The 21,347-nt window shown below is 45.2% G+C and overlaps 1 protein-coding gene across 8 annotated transcripts in view; it reads left to right on the top strand.

Annotated features, from left to right (window-relative positions):
* The first annotated feature begins 1,241 nt into the window (after window positions 1-1,241).
* P2RX3 (purinergic receptor P2X 3) overlaps window positions 1,242-21,347 on the top strand; it is a 31,350-nt gene continuing 11,244 nt past the window's right edge. The window contains exons 1-2 of one of the 8 annotated variants that reach the window (XM_079973460.1): window positions 1,242-1,546; window positions 12,904-13,039. In XM_079973460.1, coding sequence (XP_079829586.1) covers window positions 1,428-1,546; window positions 12,904-13,039 — 255 coding nt within the window. In that variant the 5' untranslated portion in view covers window positions 1,242-1,427. Of the gene's footprint in view, window positions 1,547-11,542; window positions 11,626-12,444; window positions 13,040-13,781; window positions 14,526-19,821; window positions 19,940-21,347 lie in introns of those variants that run through there. The other 7 variants (XM_079973463.1, XM_079973461.1, XM_079973466.1 and 4 more) reach the window with 7 other exon arrangements.

Raw genomic sequence — 21,347 nt, 5'->3', positions numbered from 1 at the left:
AGCTCAGTCAAGAGTTAAGCTCACCACAGAAAAAAGTTCTTTAGCAGACTTGTCTTTACCGGTCCAACGCCAACACACACACACACAATTTACAGATGTTACAAGTAGTCTTCTCTCTATATCTCTGAGCCCAGAGAGGGGTCTTTGCTTCAAAGTCCTTGCTGTGTTAAAGTCCACAGCCAAGTCCTTAGTCCAGTTGCTTTCAAAGTTCTACAGTCTTTCAAAAACTGTTAATAATAATAATAATAATAATAATAATAATAATAATAAATTTATTTATACCCCACCCTCCCCGGCCAGAGCCGGGCTCAGGGCAGCTAAAATTACAGTAAAAACATTGTAAAATTACAATGAAAACATAATGGGGGGGATTTAAAATACAGATTAAAATACAATTTAAAATGTAGCCTCATTTTAAAAGTAGTACATAGATCAAAACCATAACGGGAGGGAAACATAAGGGTCAGACTGAATCCACACCAAAGGCCAGGTGGAACAGCTCTGTCTTGCAGGCCCTGCGGAAAGATGTCAAGTCCCGTAGGGCCCTAGTCTCTTGTGACAGAGCTTTCCACCAAGTTGGTGCCAGTACTGAAAAGGCCCTGGCCCTAGTTGAGACCAGTTCCAATTTTTCTTCTTCAAACTGCTTCACACTGTCTCAGGCAAATTCTCCTACTGTCCCTACTGTCCCACAAAACAAATGCTGTAAACTGGACCCCTGGACCTAGCCTAATATGCTTCCTTTTTTCGGCTACTGAGCTTTGGTAAGTGAACTTGAATTGTGTGTCTTGAGACAGATAGCCCAAAGGAATAACCAGGAACTTCCTTTTGCGGTTGCTCACACTGTCACTCATTTGGGACTAGGATCCCACTGTTACCAATGCAGGCAGCATCTTGTCAGAATGATTTCCCATTTTCCAATGTCGTCTCCGGAGGGGAATATTATTCAGCTTTCTCCTCCCCCTCTCCTTCCTTCCCCTTTGACTGATGTTGCGAAGGTCTGACACAGCAGGGGCACTATCTGTAGAGCTGGAACACCACTCAGAGGAAATGTAGCAATTGCAGATTCATTATTTAATGCTCAGATCTCTTCCATCTAGGCACTCGCTAGAATCCAATTTGTAATTGATGAGCTGGAAAGCCCCACCTTTCTCTGACTGCATCACCGGGTGTTGGGTAGGGGTGGGGGTGGGGAAAGAGATCTTATAAAAAGGGGTCCCAGCGTCTCAAGCATGCCCAGAGTAGCAGGAGACAACAGCAGGAGGGAGCCAGCAGAACTTCTTCCTTTCAAAAAACTTCTGAATGTTCTCCCTGCGCAGATTACACCTCCGTGTCCACCACTCATAGACCCATCACAACACCCTTGACATTCCAGTCCGGTCTGCAGAACATCTTGGATTTGCTCCTCGGCGCCCAGGCTTTCCTTCGGCATGAACTGTGTGGCAAACTTCTTCACCTATGAAACCACCAAATCGGTGGTGGTAAAAAGTTGGACCGTCGGCGTGATCAACCGGGCCGTCCAGTTGCTGATCATTTCCTACTTCATTGGGTGAGGGATGGCATGTGAATGGGGGAAATATATTCTCACTTGGGGGAGGGAGGGCGGCTGTAGGAGAAACAAGGTAAGGGCTTACACCCCACAAATCATCATCGCTCAAGAGGTGACAACTTTTTACACAAAGGTATTGGTAGAGGACAGTGTTGGGGAAGTAACCGAGAACAGCTTGGCTATCTTAAAAATCTTGCCTTATTTTTGATGGGTGTGAGAAACCAGGTAGATAAGGCTGCTAAGTCAGGGCTTTTTTTCAGTCAGAAATCACCGAAACTCAGTTCCAGCACCTCTCAGGTGGGTACCATTGCCGCTGTAAGAGAAAACAAGGAAGGTGTTCATGGTGAGTTCTGGTCTTTCTTTTTCTAGAAAAATAGCACTGTGCCAAGTGAATGGTTCTAAATGTAACTTGTTCCTGTAAGGGAGACTTGAAATACATAGAGATTTTCACTTGGATTCTCCAAACTTGCAAAGATCTCTAAGGAAATAATAACTCACATAGGCATGCCTGTCAGCTCTGGAAAAGGAACGTGCAGTTGCAGGTGGCAGGAAGGCTTATGTGGTCCCACGAGGCTGCGGACAGTGTTGTCTCTGGCTTGTGGGGTTTGGCTAGCGGATAGAAAATGATTACCATCTCTCACAAGTCTAGAGTTGAGGAGCTGTTTGGAGAGCCAGGAGACTTGGATTCAGGGCCACAGCAAATTTTATTTGTGAAGACCCTGTTTCATCATCCTAAGGGGATGTTGTACAAATTCATGGGCTTCTGCCCTTTGATAGCCCCAAGGAAATCATAGACAAAAAGGAGCTACTGCTGTTGCTGCTGCTTTTTAACTGAAGAAGTGCTTCACAATTATTTGCCTATTGTGCCATGTGTTTACCTGAGACCAAGTAGCTGAATTCATGTTGTCCCTTCAGAGACTTTGTTTGGACGTGTGATTATGTAGGCAAGCTTGTCCACACATAGTGTATAGTCATTTCTTCCAGCAAAAGAAGGATTCTGATAACTCTTTGCACTATGCTGTGCCATTGCAAACTTGCCACCCGAGCCAGAGCATCCAGCCCCACAGAGAGGCTGACTTTACCACATGCCATGATAAAATTTGCTTTACCAGATGGCAAGAGGCTCCTTGTAGTAATTTTAATTCATTCTACTCGTGGCTTTTATCGGTTGGGTGTTCATTTGAATGTGAGCAAAGAAGAGGGACACGTGCACGTTTGAACAGACAGAGATGGGGGAGCTGTGTGTCGTTCCTGGAAAAGTAAATCTATCAGTGTGCTGAATGTGGGAGATCTGTAAGAATAACTGAAGCAAGGACGTGATTCATAGGTTAGTGGCAGACAGCACATGATTTGACTGCACAAAGCCCCCTGCTCCATCTCTCCACATCTTCAGGGAAAAGGATTAGGGAGCAGGTGATGTGAAAGAGTTCAGCTTGAGACGCTGGAGAGCCACTGGCAGTCAGAGTGGGCAGTGCTGGGCTTGATAGCCAAAACGTCTGGCCTGGTAGAAGGCAGCTTCCCACAGTTCTCAGGGGAGCTGGGACGGTTTGGGAAGGAGGCGATTAACAGTTCACTTAACTACTTTGGGATGGGTTCTGTGTTCTGTTTTTCCTGAGACTGTTTATACCGGAGTAGTCTCACTGACATCTAAAAGTTGTTTCTGGGAGAAAAATATATATTGGGGGGTGGGGTAAAGGAGGGGAAGCCTTTTGGGGGATGACTGCATGGGATGGTAACTCTATAAGAAGGTACATTAGTGGATTGTGAGTAGGCTGACCAACTTTGAACTACTTCAGCAGGAAGGGTGTGTGTGTGTGTGTGTGTGTGTGAGAGAGAGAGAGAGAGAGAGAGAGAGAGAGAGAGAGAGAGATTGTGCACATGGAGATCATAGCTGCAGGAGAGAACTACAGTACTATATAGGGGTAGAGGTTATGAGTAGTTGGAAATTGTGGAAGCCAGCAGCTACCTAGGGAACAGTGACTGTGAAGGCCATCTGGTGGCAAAAAAAAGAAGTAATATGGAAACAGCTTTTGCTGCACACAGAGAGATGTAGAGGAGGTGGGGGTGGGGGGAATCACTGCTGGGTATCCTAGTGCCCTGGGCTTACTATTATTGATTACAGTTAAATAGGTCCATGATATGGTTTTGCCTAACATGCGAAAGAATGTTAATGTCTCCTAATGGCCCGTGAAGGCCTCTTTATGGGAGATAATTGTTAGGAGATGGTTTCTTCTAGTTAACAGAGAGCTTTCTGGAATGAGTAGGACGGGAAAGTCAGCGGAATGAGGGGAAGACGATAAAGCCTCAGTTTCCCCAGGCAAGGGGTGGGGGCTGTTGTGAGATGTGTGCCTGTGTATGCTGTAACAGAATAAGCACTTTTGAAACTGATATTGTTGTGAAAAGGCAGCACCTATACTTTGGAGCTTCCCACCAATTCACATCAGGCAGGCACCTTCACTGTATTTTTTCTGTAAGCAAGATCCAAACAGGTAGATGTCAATATGCTTTAATTTCTTTTTAGCTTAGTCCCGATTCTAATTGTTTTTTAAAAATGTTTTTAACTACTTGTTGTTAACTATTTTTTACAGAGAATGAACATATCTTGTAAACCCCTTAGTTTCATTATAAACAAGCAGTACTTTTTTTTTTTTTTTTTTTGGTAAAATAAATATTTGCAGGTAAGAGGGGCAGGATTCAGCTAAAAACAAAAACAAAACACCGCTGCTGTGAGTCAAGCAGTGAAACGGAGGGCCTTGAATTTGGAGCTTTGGGGTTCAAGATTTCTAGTCTGGCCCCACATAGGTCCCTGACTGCAGACCTCAGTCCCTGATCTGTTAAATGGAATGATGGGTTGCTTGTGAGGATAAACTCTACAAAGTCTGCAAAGCAGATTAGTGTTGTCTAATTTCCAGGAAGTCCCATGGAGATAAGTGGGGCTATCCCTGTATAAACAGTGTTGGGAAGAGGCTATAAAAGTACAATATGAAATAATAATTACGAGCTCTATTCTGGGTTGTGAAAGGGGTGGTGAGAGAGGGCAGCTATATTAGCAAGTGTCCTGGTTATATGCAGAGGTGGTAGTAGTATATGGGAGTTGCAACAGTGGACACTTCCAGATGAGCATTGAACCTGAATTGTTTGTAGGAAGATTAGGTGATGTCTGTTCATTGGGTATTCACTTTGATTTGTTTATCAGGACCTTAAGGCAACCATTGCATCAAGCATACCATCCAGTGCATTTTCCCGGTCACTTTCCTTAACTCAAAAAGTGGGAGTGGATTTGTCATGCAGGACACCAAATCCACTTTAATCGCACAACCTGAATTTGCTGGTGTATGATTGAATCCCACCTGAAAATAGATAGCCTGCAAGCGCTCAGTGCCAGAGGATTGGTGGGAGTTCATTTGCTTGATGAGGCACAGACTTGTTTCCTGGGCATCCTTCCAGGGGAATATGAACGGAGGGGCTGATGGCAGGAAATAGGTGGAGGCCAAGCCCCCCCCTCCTCTGCCATCTTTGCTTGAGTGCTTGGACAGAATTGTTCCCCACCCCAAGCCTGATGTTGTTAACCAGAGTTCCATTAGCATGGATAGCCACTTGGGCCTTGCCCATTACTTTCTCTCTCCCCTATGCATACTCCCCTCTTCCGGGGGAAACACAATTTCTTATCCGCTACTGCATTGCTGGGGAAAACTCGGCTGTAAATCCTGTCTTCCCTCTCCACTCCCAGGGGTCTAACAGACTAAAGAACATTGTTCTTCTTGAGACAATTATTTAGCAGTGCAATAAATGCACAGGCTCTAATCCAGCATTAGTTCGCTATGATTAAGGCTGCAGTCCTAAGCACATTTACTAGGGAGTGAAAACCGTCAAAACATAGTTACAGGTAGGGAGCCGTGTTGGTCTGCCGTAGTCAAAACAAAATAAAAAATTCCTTCCAGTAGCACCTTAGAGACCAACTAAGTTTGTTATTGGTATGAGCTTTCGTGTGCATGCACACGTCTTCAGACACCTGAAGAATCTGAAGTATCTGAAGAAGTGTGCATGCACACGAAAGCTCATACCAATAACAAAGTTGGTCTTTAAGGTGCTACTGGAATGAATTTTTAAATTTTGTTTTGTCAAAGCATAGTGCAACTTACCGTGTTTTTCTGTGTATAACACGCTCCCGTGTATAAGACATCCCCTATTTTGGGGGACCCAAAATTAAGAAAATAGTGGAGATTGCCCGGAGTTGTTGAGCTTTTTTGAGGGGGGATTGCCCAGGGCCGTTCAGCTTTTGTGGGGAGATTGCCGAAATTCCCTTGCCCACCTGAGCAAAGCTTCCTATTGCAGACGACGCAAAAGCCACCAAACATCTGACCGCAAGCCGCCAGCAGCTGCCTATCGCCTGCCCAACTGAATTGTCGCTGCAGCAGCCAATTTTAAAAAGCCCTTGCCGCAGCCAACAATCACGCACAATACCACCGCAGACAATCTCCAGCTCCCGGCAGCAACCAATCCCCGATCACCCCTCTGCACTACCCATGTATAAGACCAGCCCAATTTTTCAACATTACTTTAACGTAATAAATAATAATAATAATAATTATTATTATTATTATTATTATTTATTTATACCCCGCCCTCCCTGGCCAGAACGGCTCAGGGCGGCTAACACCAATAAAACTACAATAAAACATTAAAGAAAAAACAGTTAATTAAAATATGGGTTAAAATACAATTTAAAATGCAGCTTCATTTTAGTAGTAGCCCATAAATCAAAACCATAAGGGGAGGGAAACATAAGGGTCAGACTGAGTCCAAACCAAAGGCCAGGTAGAACAGCTCCATCTTGCAGGCCCTGCTGAAAGATGTCAAATCCCGCAGGGAACTGGTCTCTTGTGACAGAGCGTTCCACCAAGTTGGGGCCAGTACTGAAAAGGCCCTGGCCCTAGCTGAGACCAATTTAACCACCTTGCGGCTCAGGACCTCCAAAGTGTTGTTATTCGTGGACCTTAAGGTCCTCCGCGGGGCATACCAAGAGAGGTGGCCCCGTGGGTATGAGGGTCCTAGGCCACATAGGGCTTTAAAGGTCAAAATCAGCATCTTAAACCTGACCCTGTACTCCACTGGGAGCCAGTGTAACTGGTAAAGCACTGGATGAATGTGATCCCATGGCAAGGACCCCGTAAGGAGCCTCACTGTGGCATTCTGCACCCACTGGAGTTTCTTGGTTAGCTTCAAGGGCAGCCCTGCGTAGAGAAAGTTACAATAATCAAGCCTGGAGGTGACCGTCACATGGATAACTGTGGCCAGATCAGGGCGAGAAAGGTAAGGGACCAACGGCTTGATATGGCGGAGATGGGAAAATGCCAGCTTTGCCGTGGCTGAAATCTGCGCCTCGATGGAAAGGGAGGCGTCGAAGGTTACACCCAAGCTCTTGATAGAAGGTGCTGGCACTAATTGAGCTTCCGCAAAAGATGGAAGTTGGCCCCCCCAACCCCATGTCGTCCCGACCCAGCCAGAGGACCTCTGTCTTCAAAGGATTTAACTTCAACGCAGCCATCCGTAAAAAATCCTCATCTTATACACGGGAAAGTACGGTACTTCTGCGTAAATATGCATAAGATTGGGCCATCCATCTTATTGAATGCAATCTGACCTCAGTCACAAGTTGTTCTTATAGTAGTTTCAATGGGCCTCATGCTACAATGCTATGGAGACCTCCTTGGGAGTAAGCCCCCTTGAACTTAGTATGATTTACTTCCAATAAACACGCATAGGAATGGGCTGTTAGTCACCACACACTGTAGCTAGATCAGGACTACAGTGTTTTACCCATCTGATGTGTGGGGTCCTCAAGGTAGTCCATATTTCACATACTTAAACTGCAGTATGTTGTCACTGGTAAAAATTCCCCGCACCTGCGCACGCACACAGTGCAGTTGTGGGACTTGTTAGATAGCACATGAAATCTCTCAACCGGCAAGTGAAATAACCACCCTGTTTCATTTCTGTGTGATGCTATGAGCATGGACGATTTGCAGTGGTGTTTCCCAGAGAGTTGAGGGTAGTCTGAAAGATAAGTTGCTGCTTGCATTGAGATTCTCATCACACTTTCACAGCTAGAAATGGGTTTGGGAGGGTTTTGTATTGTACTGCAAAGTTCCTTGTTCTTGACACTTTGATATGCCTGATCTGCTTCCTGGCACCACCTTCTTTGAGGCTTCTCACTACACCTGTAGCTGGCCTGGCCTTTTAAACGGGGGTTCAGCTTATCCACATTGTTCTGCCTTCTGAGCCGGAACGCTCAAGAGCATTGCTTCCTTACTGGAAGAAGAACGCATCAGCAACACAAACTCAAAAGTGATGCTGCCTTTGGCTAATCTTTGCCTAATTAATGTACAGAACAGATACACCCTTGGCCACAAGAATAAAGTGCAGTGTGGTAGCAGTCTCACTTAGCGCTGTCTCAGAATTCTGTTGCATCCCATGCAAAATAAAAGTTTAACCATATCACTAGCCTACTTGGGATGTTTAGCAATAGGTAATTGCTGTCTTGCTATCCAAAAATAATAAATAGAATGTATGTTTATTTGTTTGTTTGTTTGTTTATTGCATTTAAATCTCAGCTTTCCTCCAAGGAAATTAAGAGTGGTATACATGGTTCTCTGCCTTCACATTTTCTCCTCACAACAATCCTATGGGGTAGGTTAGACTGAAAGATAACAACTGGCCCAAGGTCACTCAGTGAACTTCCTGACTGTGTAGGGATTTGAACCCTGGTCTTCCAGGTCCTATTCCAACACTCTAACCAGTAGGTTATATATCTAACCAGTAGGTTATATATCTATGTGGAAGGAGTATGTGCACATCTGGCTATGTGTAGTTCTTCATCAGCCCCTAGGACCAGCAGCGCAGTGGAAGGGGAACTCAGGGGAGCACAGTTCCATTATATTTATTCTGAGTAGTGTGAGGGCTATCAGGTGCCAGAGTAATTGACAGACTTTCCTTATTTTGGCAAGTGACTGAGATGACAGTGAGGTTTTCCAGTTTGCTTGTGGCAGAATAACAGAAGTCAGAGAATGAGGGAAATAAGCAAAGAACAGATACTCCTTTCCTTTTCTCTGAAGGATACCAACTTCATGCTAGTGGTTTGAACTTTTTTGCAATAATGTTTGCATTTCTTTTCTTTCACCCCTGGTTAAAGCATATCTCTTCTGCCAGGCATCTGACAGCTGGTTGATGACCTATTCAGGGTGTTTTTTTCCAGCTGGAACCAGTGATTATTTTTCGGGGGGGGGGACGCATACCCCTAAACATTTTGTGAATCTAATTTTGACCTCATTGAGGGGCAGTATTTCAATATGAGTAGGAAAATGAGAGTATCCACAAACATTTTTAAAGAAAAAAAGCAGTGACTGGAACTCACCAGAACTCAGTTCCGGCACCTGTCAGCTGAGTGCTACCGCCATTATAAGAGAACAAGGGAGGAGTTCATTGTGAGTTCCAGCACCTCTTTTTCTAGAAAAATAGCACTGGACCTATTGAATTAAACATTCTTCTGCTGAGTTTGTGTGTGCCTACATTTTTGGGCTCCACTTGAGGGTTTGGTTGTGAACCTCCTGCAGGTATTGCTGTGTGAGCCATCACGACGAGCTCCTGCACTTCAGCCTTTAGCTGCCTGTGATGCCTTATTAGATTCTGCACAGATCGAAAGGATACATGATACTCCTGTACAAACCACAATTAGTTGCAGGGTCTATGCAGGCTCTCAAGTTAACACATGTAGATTGGGGATGCTGCATGTCACAGCAATCCTTTACTCACTTAGCACGGAAGGCCTTTAAAAGAGAATTCGACATATTCATGGAGGATAAGGCTGTCCGTGCGTAGCAGCCGTGTTGTTGGCTGTGCACTTCCTCCACCACTGGAGACAGCATTTCTCTGAATACCAAGTGGGGAGAGTGCTGTTTTCATTCCGGTCCTGCTTTTGGGGGCTTTCCATGGGCATCTGGTTGGTCACTGAGAAAACAGGATGCAGGACTAGATGTGCCTTTGACCTGACCCAGAAGGGTGTCTCTTCTCATCGTCTTATGTTCTTACATAGTAAATGTGGATTGAAAAGGCTCTTGTGTCACACGATGCAGGTATTGCTAACCCCCCCCCCTTCACAGGGTTTCATTTGGCTCACAGCCTAGCGAAGCATTTGTAGTCTGTGTAATGGACATGCAGCTCAAAGCTGGCGCGTGGAGTCTAGGAATTGGCATGACATTGATTGTACCACAAAGCATGAAATATGTTTGTGGTCATGGATTCCATTAGCTTCTGAGGAACCTTCAGGAACTTCCATTTTACTAAGAGGCAGGTTTATAACTCTCGATTGTGGGGGAAACTCCATGCTTATGTTCTAAATTAGGGCAAGAAAAAAAGAAAAGGGGGGCTGGGTAAGTATTTGGGGAGGGGGACTTCTCAGATCCAGCTACTGAACTTTTCCCTATGCAAACAGATCAATCCCATCCCAAGGAAAGGGGGTCAAATCATCCCCCCCCTAAATATTTAAATCCCCCAAATGGAGAGTTTAAGTAGGTAGACACTTGAAAGCAATATGCTCTTGTTAGCCCTCATTCCACACCTTGTTGGCATCCATCTGTCTCGGGAGACAGATGGAGGAGTGTGCCTTTGGGGGTAACTGCTGGAAGGTTGCAACTCCTGCTGTGGCTGTGGAGAACAATGTGGGAGAGACATGTTTTGTTGCAGCTGAGGCAGATGAAGGTGTCTGGTTGGTTGTGTTGCTGCAGATGCACCGTGGCATGAATCAGGAGACCACCACCTCCAAACAGAGAGTTTAGGTACGCACGCACTTGAAAGCACTATGCTCATGTTAGCCATCATCCTACAGCAGTAGGAGGATATCCCATCACCATCTAATGGAGACAGGATGCATTGCCATAGAAGGGATAGACATTGGCTTCATTCGCTGGATGGGTGTGGTATGGTTCAGATGCCAGGGTGAGGGAAAGTACATGGTCTTCCTAAAATGAAAGATTATTATTGCAGGGTGGTGGTATATACCCAGCTTTTACCAATCTGCCCCCCCTAATGTTTTGGACTACAACTCCCATGAGCTCTAGCAAGCATAGGCTGGTGGTAGTTGTAGCCCAGAACTTTGGATGGGGGCCAGGCTGGTATAACCCATCTAGTGTCTGACTCTCTCTTGCCTGCTGCCGCACTGGAGTGATGTGCTGGGGTTGTTCTTAGCCTCCCTAGTTTGTAACTACCGAGTAGTCAATATAAAAGGGTGTTGACCCAGCAGAGAAGTTGTTGTCACCATTTCTGAGCCTCATGCTGGCAAAGTCCATTCCACACAGTACTTGCAAATATCAGCATCCTTGCTAGAGGGACAGGGCATTTTTCCCAGTGACAAAACTGGGATGGTCTGAGTGCTGGGGAAATGTGTGACATCCCTTCAATAAAAGCTCTTCCTCAAGAGGAGGGGACTGGATCCTGTGCGTATGTTGCCTAAAACATCAAAACTCCAGTTTTTGGCAAAGGCAGTAGGAAAGGAGTGATGTAAGATACGATAAACCCTTCTACTTCTTCTGAGTTGATCAAACAGAGGGAAATAAATGGACCATTTAACTGCTTCATTTCAAATGACCGTGTGCTTAATGTTGTTAGCATTTTACCAAGTTCTAAGTGGGTATGGAAGGGGGGAAATATCTAATTTAATTTGATCCATTAGTGGCTTCCAACCTTGAATGTTGGCATCTGATACTTCATGAGGTTTTGGTTTTTTTTTTGTTCTCCTTTGTGATGTTCAAAGGCTGTCATTCTGGTATGGATGGGATGGCATCAGCTGTGCCTGGCTCACATGGTCTTCTTGAGCAAGGGAAGGGATGAACAAGGAAGTGATGTCTCATAGCGGAGGCCATTTTTTAATCTCTAGGCAACCAAAGAGGGATCCAGCAGGGAGACTGAATCCCTCAGACTGGAAATTAGCTGCAAACATTTAGCCGGGAAGATAATTGGCAATTGGAACAGTTTGCCAATGGATGTGCTTGATTCAGCGCTAGATGTCTGATATCCCATAAAAGGTACAGACACTATCTAAGAATTACTGGAGGGATAATATATGCACCCTGCTGTATGCCGGAAATCAGACTGATGATAGAAAGGCCCTTTACAATCTGTGATTCACTGAAATCCAAATTAGACAAACTGCATTACAGATTGCATTCTTAAGCACATGCTCTTATTGGGGAGCAGGCTTAATTGAAATCAGTGGGATGTGCTGCTGAGTAAATGTGTTCAGGTGACATTTTTCCATTTGGCCAGTGCTGATATGCTTCCTGGCCTCCTTCTTGGTAAAGTCACCGTTGTCAGAGCCATCAGCTGCATACATGGATGGCGTTTCTATCTATCGCTGTGATAAATCAATATAAATCTGAGCGCTAGAGGGCAGCACCCAACAAAAAATGAGATGCGAAGTAAAAATTGCCTTACAATTTGGTTTGGACAAAAACATTCTTTTAAACGCCCTCCTACAGGGCTTATCGTCATTTATTGCCTAGCAGGGAGGCCTGTTGTGGGAAACAGCATTTTTTTTTTGGAAGCAATAACTGGGAGGGATCTGCTATTATGGGGCAGGGGGCTAATGGTATAGATAGGACAACGTCTGAACTGGAAAATAGTATGTTTATGGTTCAAACTTCATTTTAAAAGGACCTGAAAGCCTCACATCATCACTTCCTTTGCTTGCCAGAGCAAGCAGAAGCTGTCAATTACCCTTGCGCTCCAGCAGATCACCTCATCACTCCTTCTCTGAAGAAAGCCCCCAACCCCCCAATTCTCATAACAAGGCAACCAGAAGAGGCTTTTGAAATGCCAAACAAATTCATAACATCTGTACTGACTGCAATAGAAATGGATTACGCCCACTGGGAGGGAGCTGGAGACCCCAAGATGAGATAACCGGCTGGCAACAGCTGAGAGAATGTGGAAGATGTGACCTCGCTGCCACAGGGCTATGCAGAAGCATGAGGAGAAGCTACTTGACCCCAAGATCTAGTAGTCATAGGGAGCTATTCCGTTAACAATGCTAATGCTTAGGACACCAAAACAGGGCTAAGCAGTGTGCTGGACTCCAGCTCCCATTATCTCTAACCATCGGCCATGCTGATGGCAGTTGGAGCCCAACTACAGTGGGAGCACACTAACTTAGCTAACCCTGCAGTAAAAGATCAGGGTGGTTTTTGCTCATGTAAATTAGTCCACCATTATTTTTCATGCCTTGTGATTTCATACAAGGCATGCCTAGCACTAGAGGACTTGCTAACTGGTTTATTCCCCCCTCCCCCCCCCCCATTCCACAGGTGGGTGTTCTTGCACGAGAAGGCCTACCAGATAAGGGACACCTCCATTGAATCCTCTGTGGTGACCAAGGTGAAAGGCTTTGGCAAGTACAGTAACCAGGTCATGGACACGGCTGATTATGTTACACCTCCACAGGTAAGCCTTCTCGAAGTTCTCGGGGAGGGAGTTGGGATGAAAGGGTATGGAGCTCTCCCGAGGCTGAAAGGTGGGTAGGCCGTTTGGTTTGTAGATGTCTGGATAAATCGATCATTTTTATTTTTGTCATCATGATTGCAATTTAATAGTCGCTTGCTATGTAAGGAGTCTCTACGTTACTTGAGAGCATAAAGTATAATATAAAATCAGAAAAAAGCAATACAAGCTATACAATAACCCATAGCACAGACCCAATGAAGCAGCAGCAAACCCTTCAGCAGCTGAGTATGGCTTCAGCAATAACTTGGGGTGGGGGGGTAATGTGGCTCCCCTCACAGAAATATATTCCCTGGTATAGTTTGTGCATGACTGTGCATCACTTTCTGTAAGAAAGATTACTATATACCTGATTACTAGCAAGGGAATGCATATGCTGACTGATTCCACGGATTAACATTATTTGCAAAGTGATAAGACTGTTCTAGAACCGTGGTTCCCAACATGGGGCACATGCCCCACAGGTGGGCAATTTGATTTGGGGGGGGCAATTCGAGAATGAGTTATTAGCAGTGAATGGCCTTTTAGGCTTCCTCCAAGTGAAAATGAATTCACTTTTTGAAAAATAATAATAATTATATGTCACGGGGGGGGGGGGGGGTCAGGATTTTAGAGATTCTTAGGTGGGGCATGGCCAAAAAAAGGTTGGGAACCACTGTTCTAGAACGACCCATTCAGCATGACCGGCCTGCCCATGAGGCTGGTTGAAGTAGCTGCCTCAGGTGGTGGAAGTTGAAAAGACAGTGCCCCCATGGGTGCCCTCTGGCGTGCCGCCAGTGGAGAAGTGGCACTGGCACTGGCATCAATTCTCCACCAGTGACTGTCCTTCAGCTTCCCAGGTATGGGCAGCATGGTGACACGTTCCCATTTCATCTCAGGAGGCAAAACAGGATGCGCTGCCCCTGCCATTCAATCATATGAATCACCCCCTGATGTTGCAGCCATCAAGTGATAAATGTGCAGGCATGAACCAGATATACATACATAATATTTTAATGGTGCAAATGAGCCATTTGTGTTTGCGTACAAACAGTAAATGGAAAAGGATCAGAGCCTACGGTGTCTGTATTTTAAAAGAACAAACATGGTTGCACAATTTCAGATGCTCAGTTGTGAGTATTTCCTGCCCTGGGGAATCACACCTGTGTGCAAACCTTGTTTAAAGCACTTCTAAATGCCTTCTTGGAAAATAAGTGTCTTAATGATTTCATGCCTGCTTACTTGCCACGGCAAACGGTGCCATAAAGAAAGATTGTTGGTAGCAATACAGTACAGATGAAGGTATGAAGAGCCTTTCTTGTGGATCTAAGGCAGCAAGTAACTGGCATCAGCAGAACTGTAGATAAAAGTTTATTGGAGTCTTGAGTCGGAATATTCTATGGATATGCGTTCAGATTTCATTGTACCTTCAGCATCAAATCTGAGACAGGTCAGTGAGCACAAGCAATTTGTGTTCTAAATATATACACACTGTACTTCTCAGGACCGCAGATAACCCTTCTATGCTGTTCCCCTCCAACCCCATTGGAACTGTAACCGAGTTCTAACGTTGCTCTCATGTTCCCCAACTGAGCAGGAAATTCCCAAAACATGTTCAGGCCCATTAGGAATACAAAGAATGCAGAAGAAGAGTTCCATGAATAGAAAACATTGCGGGTAAGAACATGAGCTGGTCCCACTCCCCACCCCCAAAGATGATAGGAACAACTGCTCCGAATTCTGGAGCCACCAACTTCGTCCCAGTTGTTTCTGATTTTTGCTGCATGTTGCAGTGAAACTGATGGATGGGGTGGAATCCAAGAGTAAGGCTTAGTCAAGGATATGGCGTCCTGAGGTCCCTGCCAGCTTTTGCAAGTGGACTGAACCCAGGCAGCTGAATGTGGACCTCTGCCTGGGAGTTGGGGACAACAGGATAGGATTGTCAATTCATTTGACTTGGTCACCGCAAACTGAGTTTTCATGGGGCTTAATAAAAGAGCGTTCATGTTCATTTATTTGATTTTAAAATCTTTAAACTGCCCTTTGTCCAGACAAATCCTTGGGTGGTGTAGAATAAGAACAATATACTGTTGTGTGCCACCCCAAGATCCAGTTGGTGTGAGGTTCCAAGGTTTACCCAAGGTTTGTGCTTCCTTTGGAAAGAGGGACAGCGGAGATTGTGGTGTTGTTATGATATATGGCTTATTTACATATATATACAACCTGAGCCTACGATGGAGGATTTCACAGCATTAACACTCCAAGAGGGCCTTGTTTATCCCATAGCCACAGCTTTGCATTCACACACAAATCAAACATCACTCTTACTTTCTGGCTTCCCAGCATGCAGCATTTTTCCAGCTTCTAGCTCACACCCTTCAATTCTTCGCTCTCACCTTTGTCAATCGATTTTATTGCATTAGCCATACGGCCATAGCATAATATACATAGAAATAACAACATAAAATGGGGGTGGGGAGATAACAGTGGATGTCGTCCTGGGGGAATACTTTGAGAAAATGAGGATAACAAAAGCAACGGGGGATTTAAAACATCGAATGACAGAGAATACAAAAACACGTTCGATTGTGCGGCATATCGACTACATCTGTGGTGTTAAAGAAGGAGTTGGTGCCGCTTTCCTCTTCATCACACTAAGCAGGAAATTAGCTGTCATCTCGGTAATCCAACAGTCAGAATCCTGCAGAAGAAGGGACACTATCCAGGGCTGGATTGGGAGATGAAACTTGTTCACGAGAGGAGTTAGAAACCGAGATCTTTCATCTGTCCAGTTGGGACAGAAGAGCATTACATGTTCCATAGTCTCCAGAGCCGTGTCATTGCAGGAGCATGTTCTATTTGCGATGGGAACTCTGGAGTAACGACCCGACAGAACTGCTGTAGGAAAGCAGTTGAGACGGGCACAGGTAAAGGCCCTTCGCTTAGCCTCCGAAGGAATTGCGAAGCAGTATAGAGGGATCCCTTTGTCTTTCTAACTACCAGCAAGTTTTGTATCTGGCACAGATCCACTTCCTTTGTTCTCTTAATGTCCCCATAACCTAGGCTATCACCTCACCAGGAAACTAGGCTGACTCTTCTAGGAATTTTAATCCCAACTTATATTACACTTGCTGGACAGGGGATAGAAGAGTTTCAGCATACAGCCTACTCCCCGCCTTCCCACCACCAGCCAACTCATAACAATACAATAGAATCAAAACAGAATTCATCATAATAAAGATACACACACCCATTCCCTGTTACACCCCACCCAACTCCCTGCAAATACCACACACTCTTTTTTAAAAAAAATAAATTTTATTTTCCAATTTTTTCCATAGGATTTTGACATAAATACAATCCAGTATTTTTCAACAAATATATGCAAATACCACAGTCTTAAACTGGCATCAAATAAATTGTAAAGCCCAGCTTTTTGGGGATGGGGGAGGGGGGATTGCCATGTCAAATGGGTCCTGTGCTGTTTTATGGCCTTAAAAGTACGCAGCAGGACCCATCCGTATTTCTTAATGACTTTTTATGGTCTCCTGAATGGGCAGTTTGCCAGCAGGGCTGGAATATGGGACGGTTCTCAGCAGTTGTGTACATGAGAAACAGCACTGGCAATTTAAATAGGCAACAAATACAGGGACTGGCAGGATGGGAAGAAAGTCACACTCTTGTGGTTGGCTGGAGTTAGCTGGAACTGGAACTGGAACTGCTACCTACGTGTGGGATGTCTGTTTGCGTCCAGACTGCTTGCCTATTTGAAGGGGGAGGGGGACAAATATTGCAAAGAAAACCAGAACTCAGTTGCTTTTGTACACAGGGAGAACTCATCCCAGCAGCAGAGCCCCTGAAGCTCTTTACCACTCAGGGAAACAGCAAATGCATCAATAGGAGTATAGCATCTAGATCAAGGAAAGTAATAGTGCCACTGGTGGCGCTGTGGGTTAAAGCCTCAGCGCCTAGGGCTTGCCGATCGAAAGGTCGGCGGTTCGAATCCCTGCGGCGGGGTGCGCTCCCGCTGCTCGGTCCCAGCGCCTGCCAACCTAGCAGTTCGAAAGCACCTCCGGGTGCAAGTAGATAAATAGGGACCGCTTACCAGCGGGAAGGTAAACGGCGTTTCCGTGTGCGGCTCTGGCTCTGGCTCTGGCCAGAGCAGCGATGTCACGCTGGCCACGTGACCCGGAAGTGTCTCCGGACAGCGCTGGCCCCTGGCCTCTTAAGTGAGATGGGCGCACAACCCCAGAGTCTGTCAAGACTGGCCCGTACGGGCAGGGGTACCTTTACCTTTACCTTTTATTCTGCTCTGGTCAGACCTCACCTGGAGTACTGTGTCCAGTTCTGGGCACCACAGTTCAAGAAGGACACTGACAAACTGGAACGTGTCCAGAGGAGGGCAACCAAAATGGTCAAAGGCCTGGAAACGATGCCTTATGAAGAACGGCTAAGGGAGCTGGGCATGTTTAGCCTGGAGAAGAGGTGGTTAAGGGGTGATATGATAGCCATGTTCAAATATATAAAAGGATGTCACATAGAGAAGGGAGAAAGGTTGTTTTCTGCTGCTCCAGAGAAGCGGACACGGAGCAATGGTTCCAAACTACAAGAAAGAAGATTCCACCTAAACATTAGGAAGAACTTCCTGACAGTAAGAGCTGTTCGACAGTGGAATTTGCTGCCAAGGAGTGTGGTGGAGTCTCCTTCTTTGGAGGTCTTTAAGCAGAGGCTTGACAACCATATGTCAGGAGTGCTCTGATGGTGTTTCCTGCTTGGCAGGGGGTTGGACTCGATGGCCCTTGTGGTCTCTTCCAACTCTATGATTCTATGATTCTATGATTCCTAGCACACACCTTCCTCCATTAGGGGTGGGGATCAACTGTCCCCCCCCCTTTTGCTTAGTGCTAGACCAGGGGCCAGCAAACTTTTTCAGCAGGGGGCCGGTCCTTAGTTTGCTTGCCCATGTGCTAGACTGAGCAGTTTGCATTCCTTCATCCTTAAGCATTTTTAGAAAATTATCTGAAGGCATTTCCTGTTCTGCATGGCAGGTCATGGGTCAGGAATGTTGGGTGGCTGTGAAGGGGCCGCCCATCTCCTGGGCCCAGTGCTCCTGATTCTGAAGGAGCTGCAGCCAACATTTCAACTCCCCGCCCAGTTTCTATCGGGGAATTGGGGGGGGGGGCATTTAAATGGCGGCTCGCAGCCACAGGCAGTGCTTGCCAGCTAGAGCACTGTGTCATGTTACACCCCCAGCATCTGTCACCAAGGTAAAGATGGGGGGGGGTTAAGGTGAAATACACCACATGCAAGTTGTTGTATTTGAACATCATTAATGCATTTTAGTATGCTTCGCTGTTTGTCTTATGGTTCAGTTTTCCTGCACCCCGCCCCCCACAAAAATGGGTAACACATATATTTGATACATTAAGTTAATTTTGTTTTTTTTAAATAATAAAAAAGACGGCACCTGAACAGGGTAGAAAATCATTCTGGCTTGCTGCTGTGCCTTTTAACAGCATCTTAATCAGCAGAGATCAGCAAATGAGACCTTTTATGTCCTGGAGATAAGCATAATCATCTGCTAATGTCTTTACAGCTACAGTGGTACCTTGGTTCTCAAACTTAATCTGTTCCAGGAGTCCATTCAACTCCCAAAACTGTTTGAAAACCAAGGCGCAGCTTCCAATTGGCTGCAGGAGCTTCCTGCACTCAAGCGGAAGCCGCACTGGATGTTTGGCTTCCGAAAAACGTTTGCAAATCGCAACACTTACTTATGGGTTTTCAGCGTTCAGGAGCCAATTTGTTCGACAACTAAACCATTTGAGAACCAAGGTACCACTGTATTCATAAAGGCATAAAGGACGGAGATGGTGTACGCAACATCACTTGTTTAAAATGCAGCTAGGTCATTTTTTGGCTGTGGAAACATCCACTGCGCTCCCACTGGTGTTCAGAACACAGTGTGCACACAGCATTAGCCGCAATCCATATCCTTCCTGCACCCTATCTCTCCCTCCCCCCAAATAGTGTGTTTTGATGTGTTTCCTCCCAAACCAACTTCGATCCAACATCGATCCAACAAAAAGGACAACCTTGCTGCTTTTTAAGCTGGTAACATGTACACAGTTCTTTTCTCATTTTGGATCGAAGCTGGTTTGGGTAAAATACATCAAAACTCAAGATTTAGTAAGGAACGGCAGGACTGATACAAGATAAATATGGATTGTGGCTAATGTGTGTATCCTGCTTTTCAAACCAGCAGTGGGAGTGCACTCTAAACGGAGTAAAGGGAATGTGTGGTTCAGCGAAGGCTCAGACATGGAGGGGACACCTCCAAACTCCAGCATCAGCCAGAGCCAAGCAGCTTTTCAGAGAGCTGCAAGGGGGAGGAAGAATCAGCAAAAAATGCTTTCCCCCGTCCTTCAGCAGAAACACCCCAACAGTGGAACTCTGTTCATAGGAGCTCACGTTCTAAGCCACATGTTTCAATTTTGCTTGCCGAAAACTGCAACAGGGGAGAGGAACTGCCATAAAATGTTTTGGAAACTCCGAGTAATCTTTTTCCTTGGCAGACGTGGGAAAGTTGTGGCGCAGAAGAGAACTTTCCTTCTTAACTTATTGGAAAATTCAGAGTAATTCCAAGCACAGAAACCAGCTCTGTTTTTGTTTTCCTGCCCAGTCCCAAGGCAGATGCTTGAAAAAGGGAAACTCATTTTCTCCTAAGAGTTGCGGCTTCTTATTTCCAGACTTGACATTCCAGAACATAAGGGCTGCTCTGTGCTGTTTGTTTCAAGGTGGGACCTTGTTTCAGGATCATTTTACATGGAAATTTAGTTACTTCATTTTATGAACCAGGGATTCCAGGTAAGCTGTGCGGGAGAGGGGGAGATTTGAATTCGCGTCTCCCCAATTTCATGCCAATACTCTAACCACTACACCACATTTCCTCTCTCACTTTTGTTTGTCCATCTATGTAAGCATTGTGAGGAGCCAGGGTCAATCTCAGTTCCTAGTGCCTGTGTAAAAAATGCAGCTGCAAGAATTCAGTTTTTTTAATCATGTGAACACCTTTAGGTATTTAGGCGCCCCTAGGTGTGGAACATTTTACAAGTGTGCCATACAAATCCTTAGATTATATTGAAATTACACAGCTTTAAAAAAAGTTATTCTTTATTGAAAAATTAAAAGGATTTTTGTACCCAGTATAAAATTGCAAGTGAAAAGAATAACAATTGTTAAAATACACCTGTGAAAAAAAGATTGTACTTATCCTAAACTTAACCTAATACTGTGTTTATACAGATGATTTCTAAATATTGTTAATTTTGTCCTTGGCAAGTCTACATTTGTACTTGTTTGTCTATTCCCAGTAACAAGGCTGGTGGACTGGCTGACTTGGCTCCCTCACCTTCTTGCTTGCTTACTCTGAGGCAGCCTCTGCTCCTGGCAACCAGCACCCTCTGGCTGGCCCCAGAGGCCCCATTTGCCTGGGGAGCTTGTGGCCAGGGCTGGTGCAGTAAACGGCTGTGCAAGCCTTTGGGAGGCAGAGATGCAAAAGGGCATCAGAGGAGGGAGGGGAGGAAAGAGAGGGATGGAGGCCAGTATTGCCTGCGGCACCCCTGACTGTTATTCAAGGCACCCCAGGGTGCCACGACACACTGGTTGAAAACCACTGGTGTACAGGATGCAGGTTCTCTGCACAAGTTCCCTTTCAAATGTTAAATGCAAAAGTGACTGTGCATGTGGCTGAGTAGCTGCAGAAGAACAGCCAGAGAAAAGGGAGGGGTTAATGTTAATAATAATAATAATAATAATAATAATAATAATAATAATAATAATTTATTATTTATACCCCGCCCATCTGGCTGAGCTTCCCCAGCCACTCTGGGCGGCTTCCAGCCAAGTGTTAAAAACAATACAGCATTAAAGGTTAACCCTTTCTGATGAAAAAAATCCTCCCCAGTAACTTTTTTCCCTGGGAAGGAAGGGTACCCCCCAAAACCTTTTCCTCCCCAGTGGTGGAAAAGCTTGAGTGAGTGTTCAAGGAAGGGAGAGGGAGGATTTTTTAAAAAAAGAAAAAGAAAAGTGTTGTTGTTTTAAAAAAATATATGCACAATTGCATCTCCTTTCCAATTCGTTGCCTCAGGGTCTTATTTTTAAAATTCTAATTCATTGCAAAAATAGTCACAGTTCTGGTATGGTGAATTTTTGCAAACTTATTGAGAGTTGGTTACAGCTGACTAACATTGGTCGATGTGGACAGGCAGGCTCA

This window comes from Podarcis cretensis, assembly GCF_951804945.1.
Source record: "Podarcis cretensis genome assembly, chromosome: 1".
NCBI lineage: Eukaryota > Metazoa > Chordata > Lepidosauria > Squamata > Lacertidae > Podarcis > Podarcis cretensis.
This window is presented reverse-complemented; position numbering and strand designations above follow the sequence as displayed.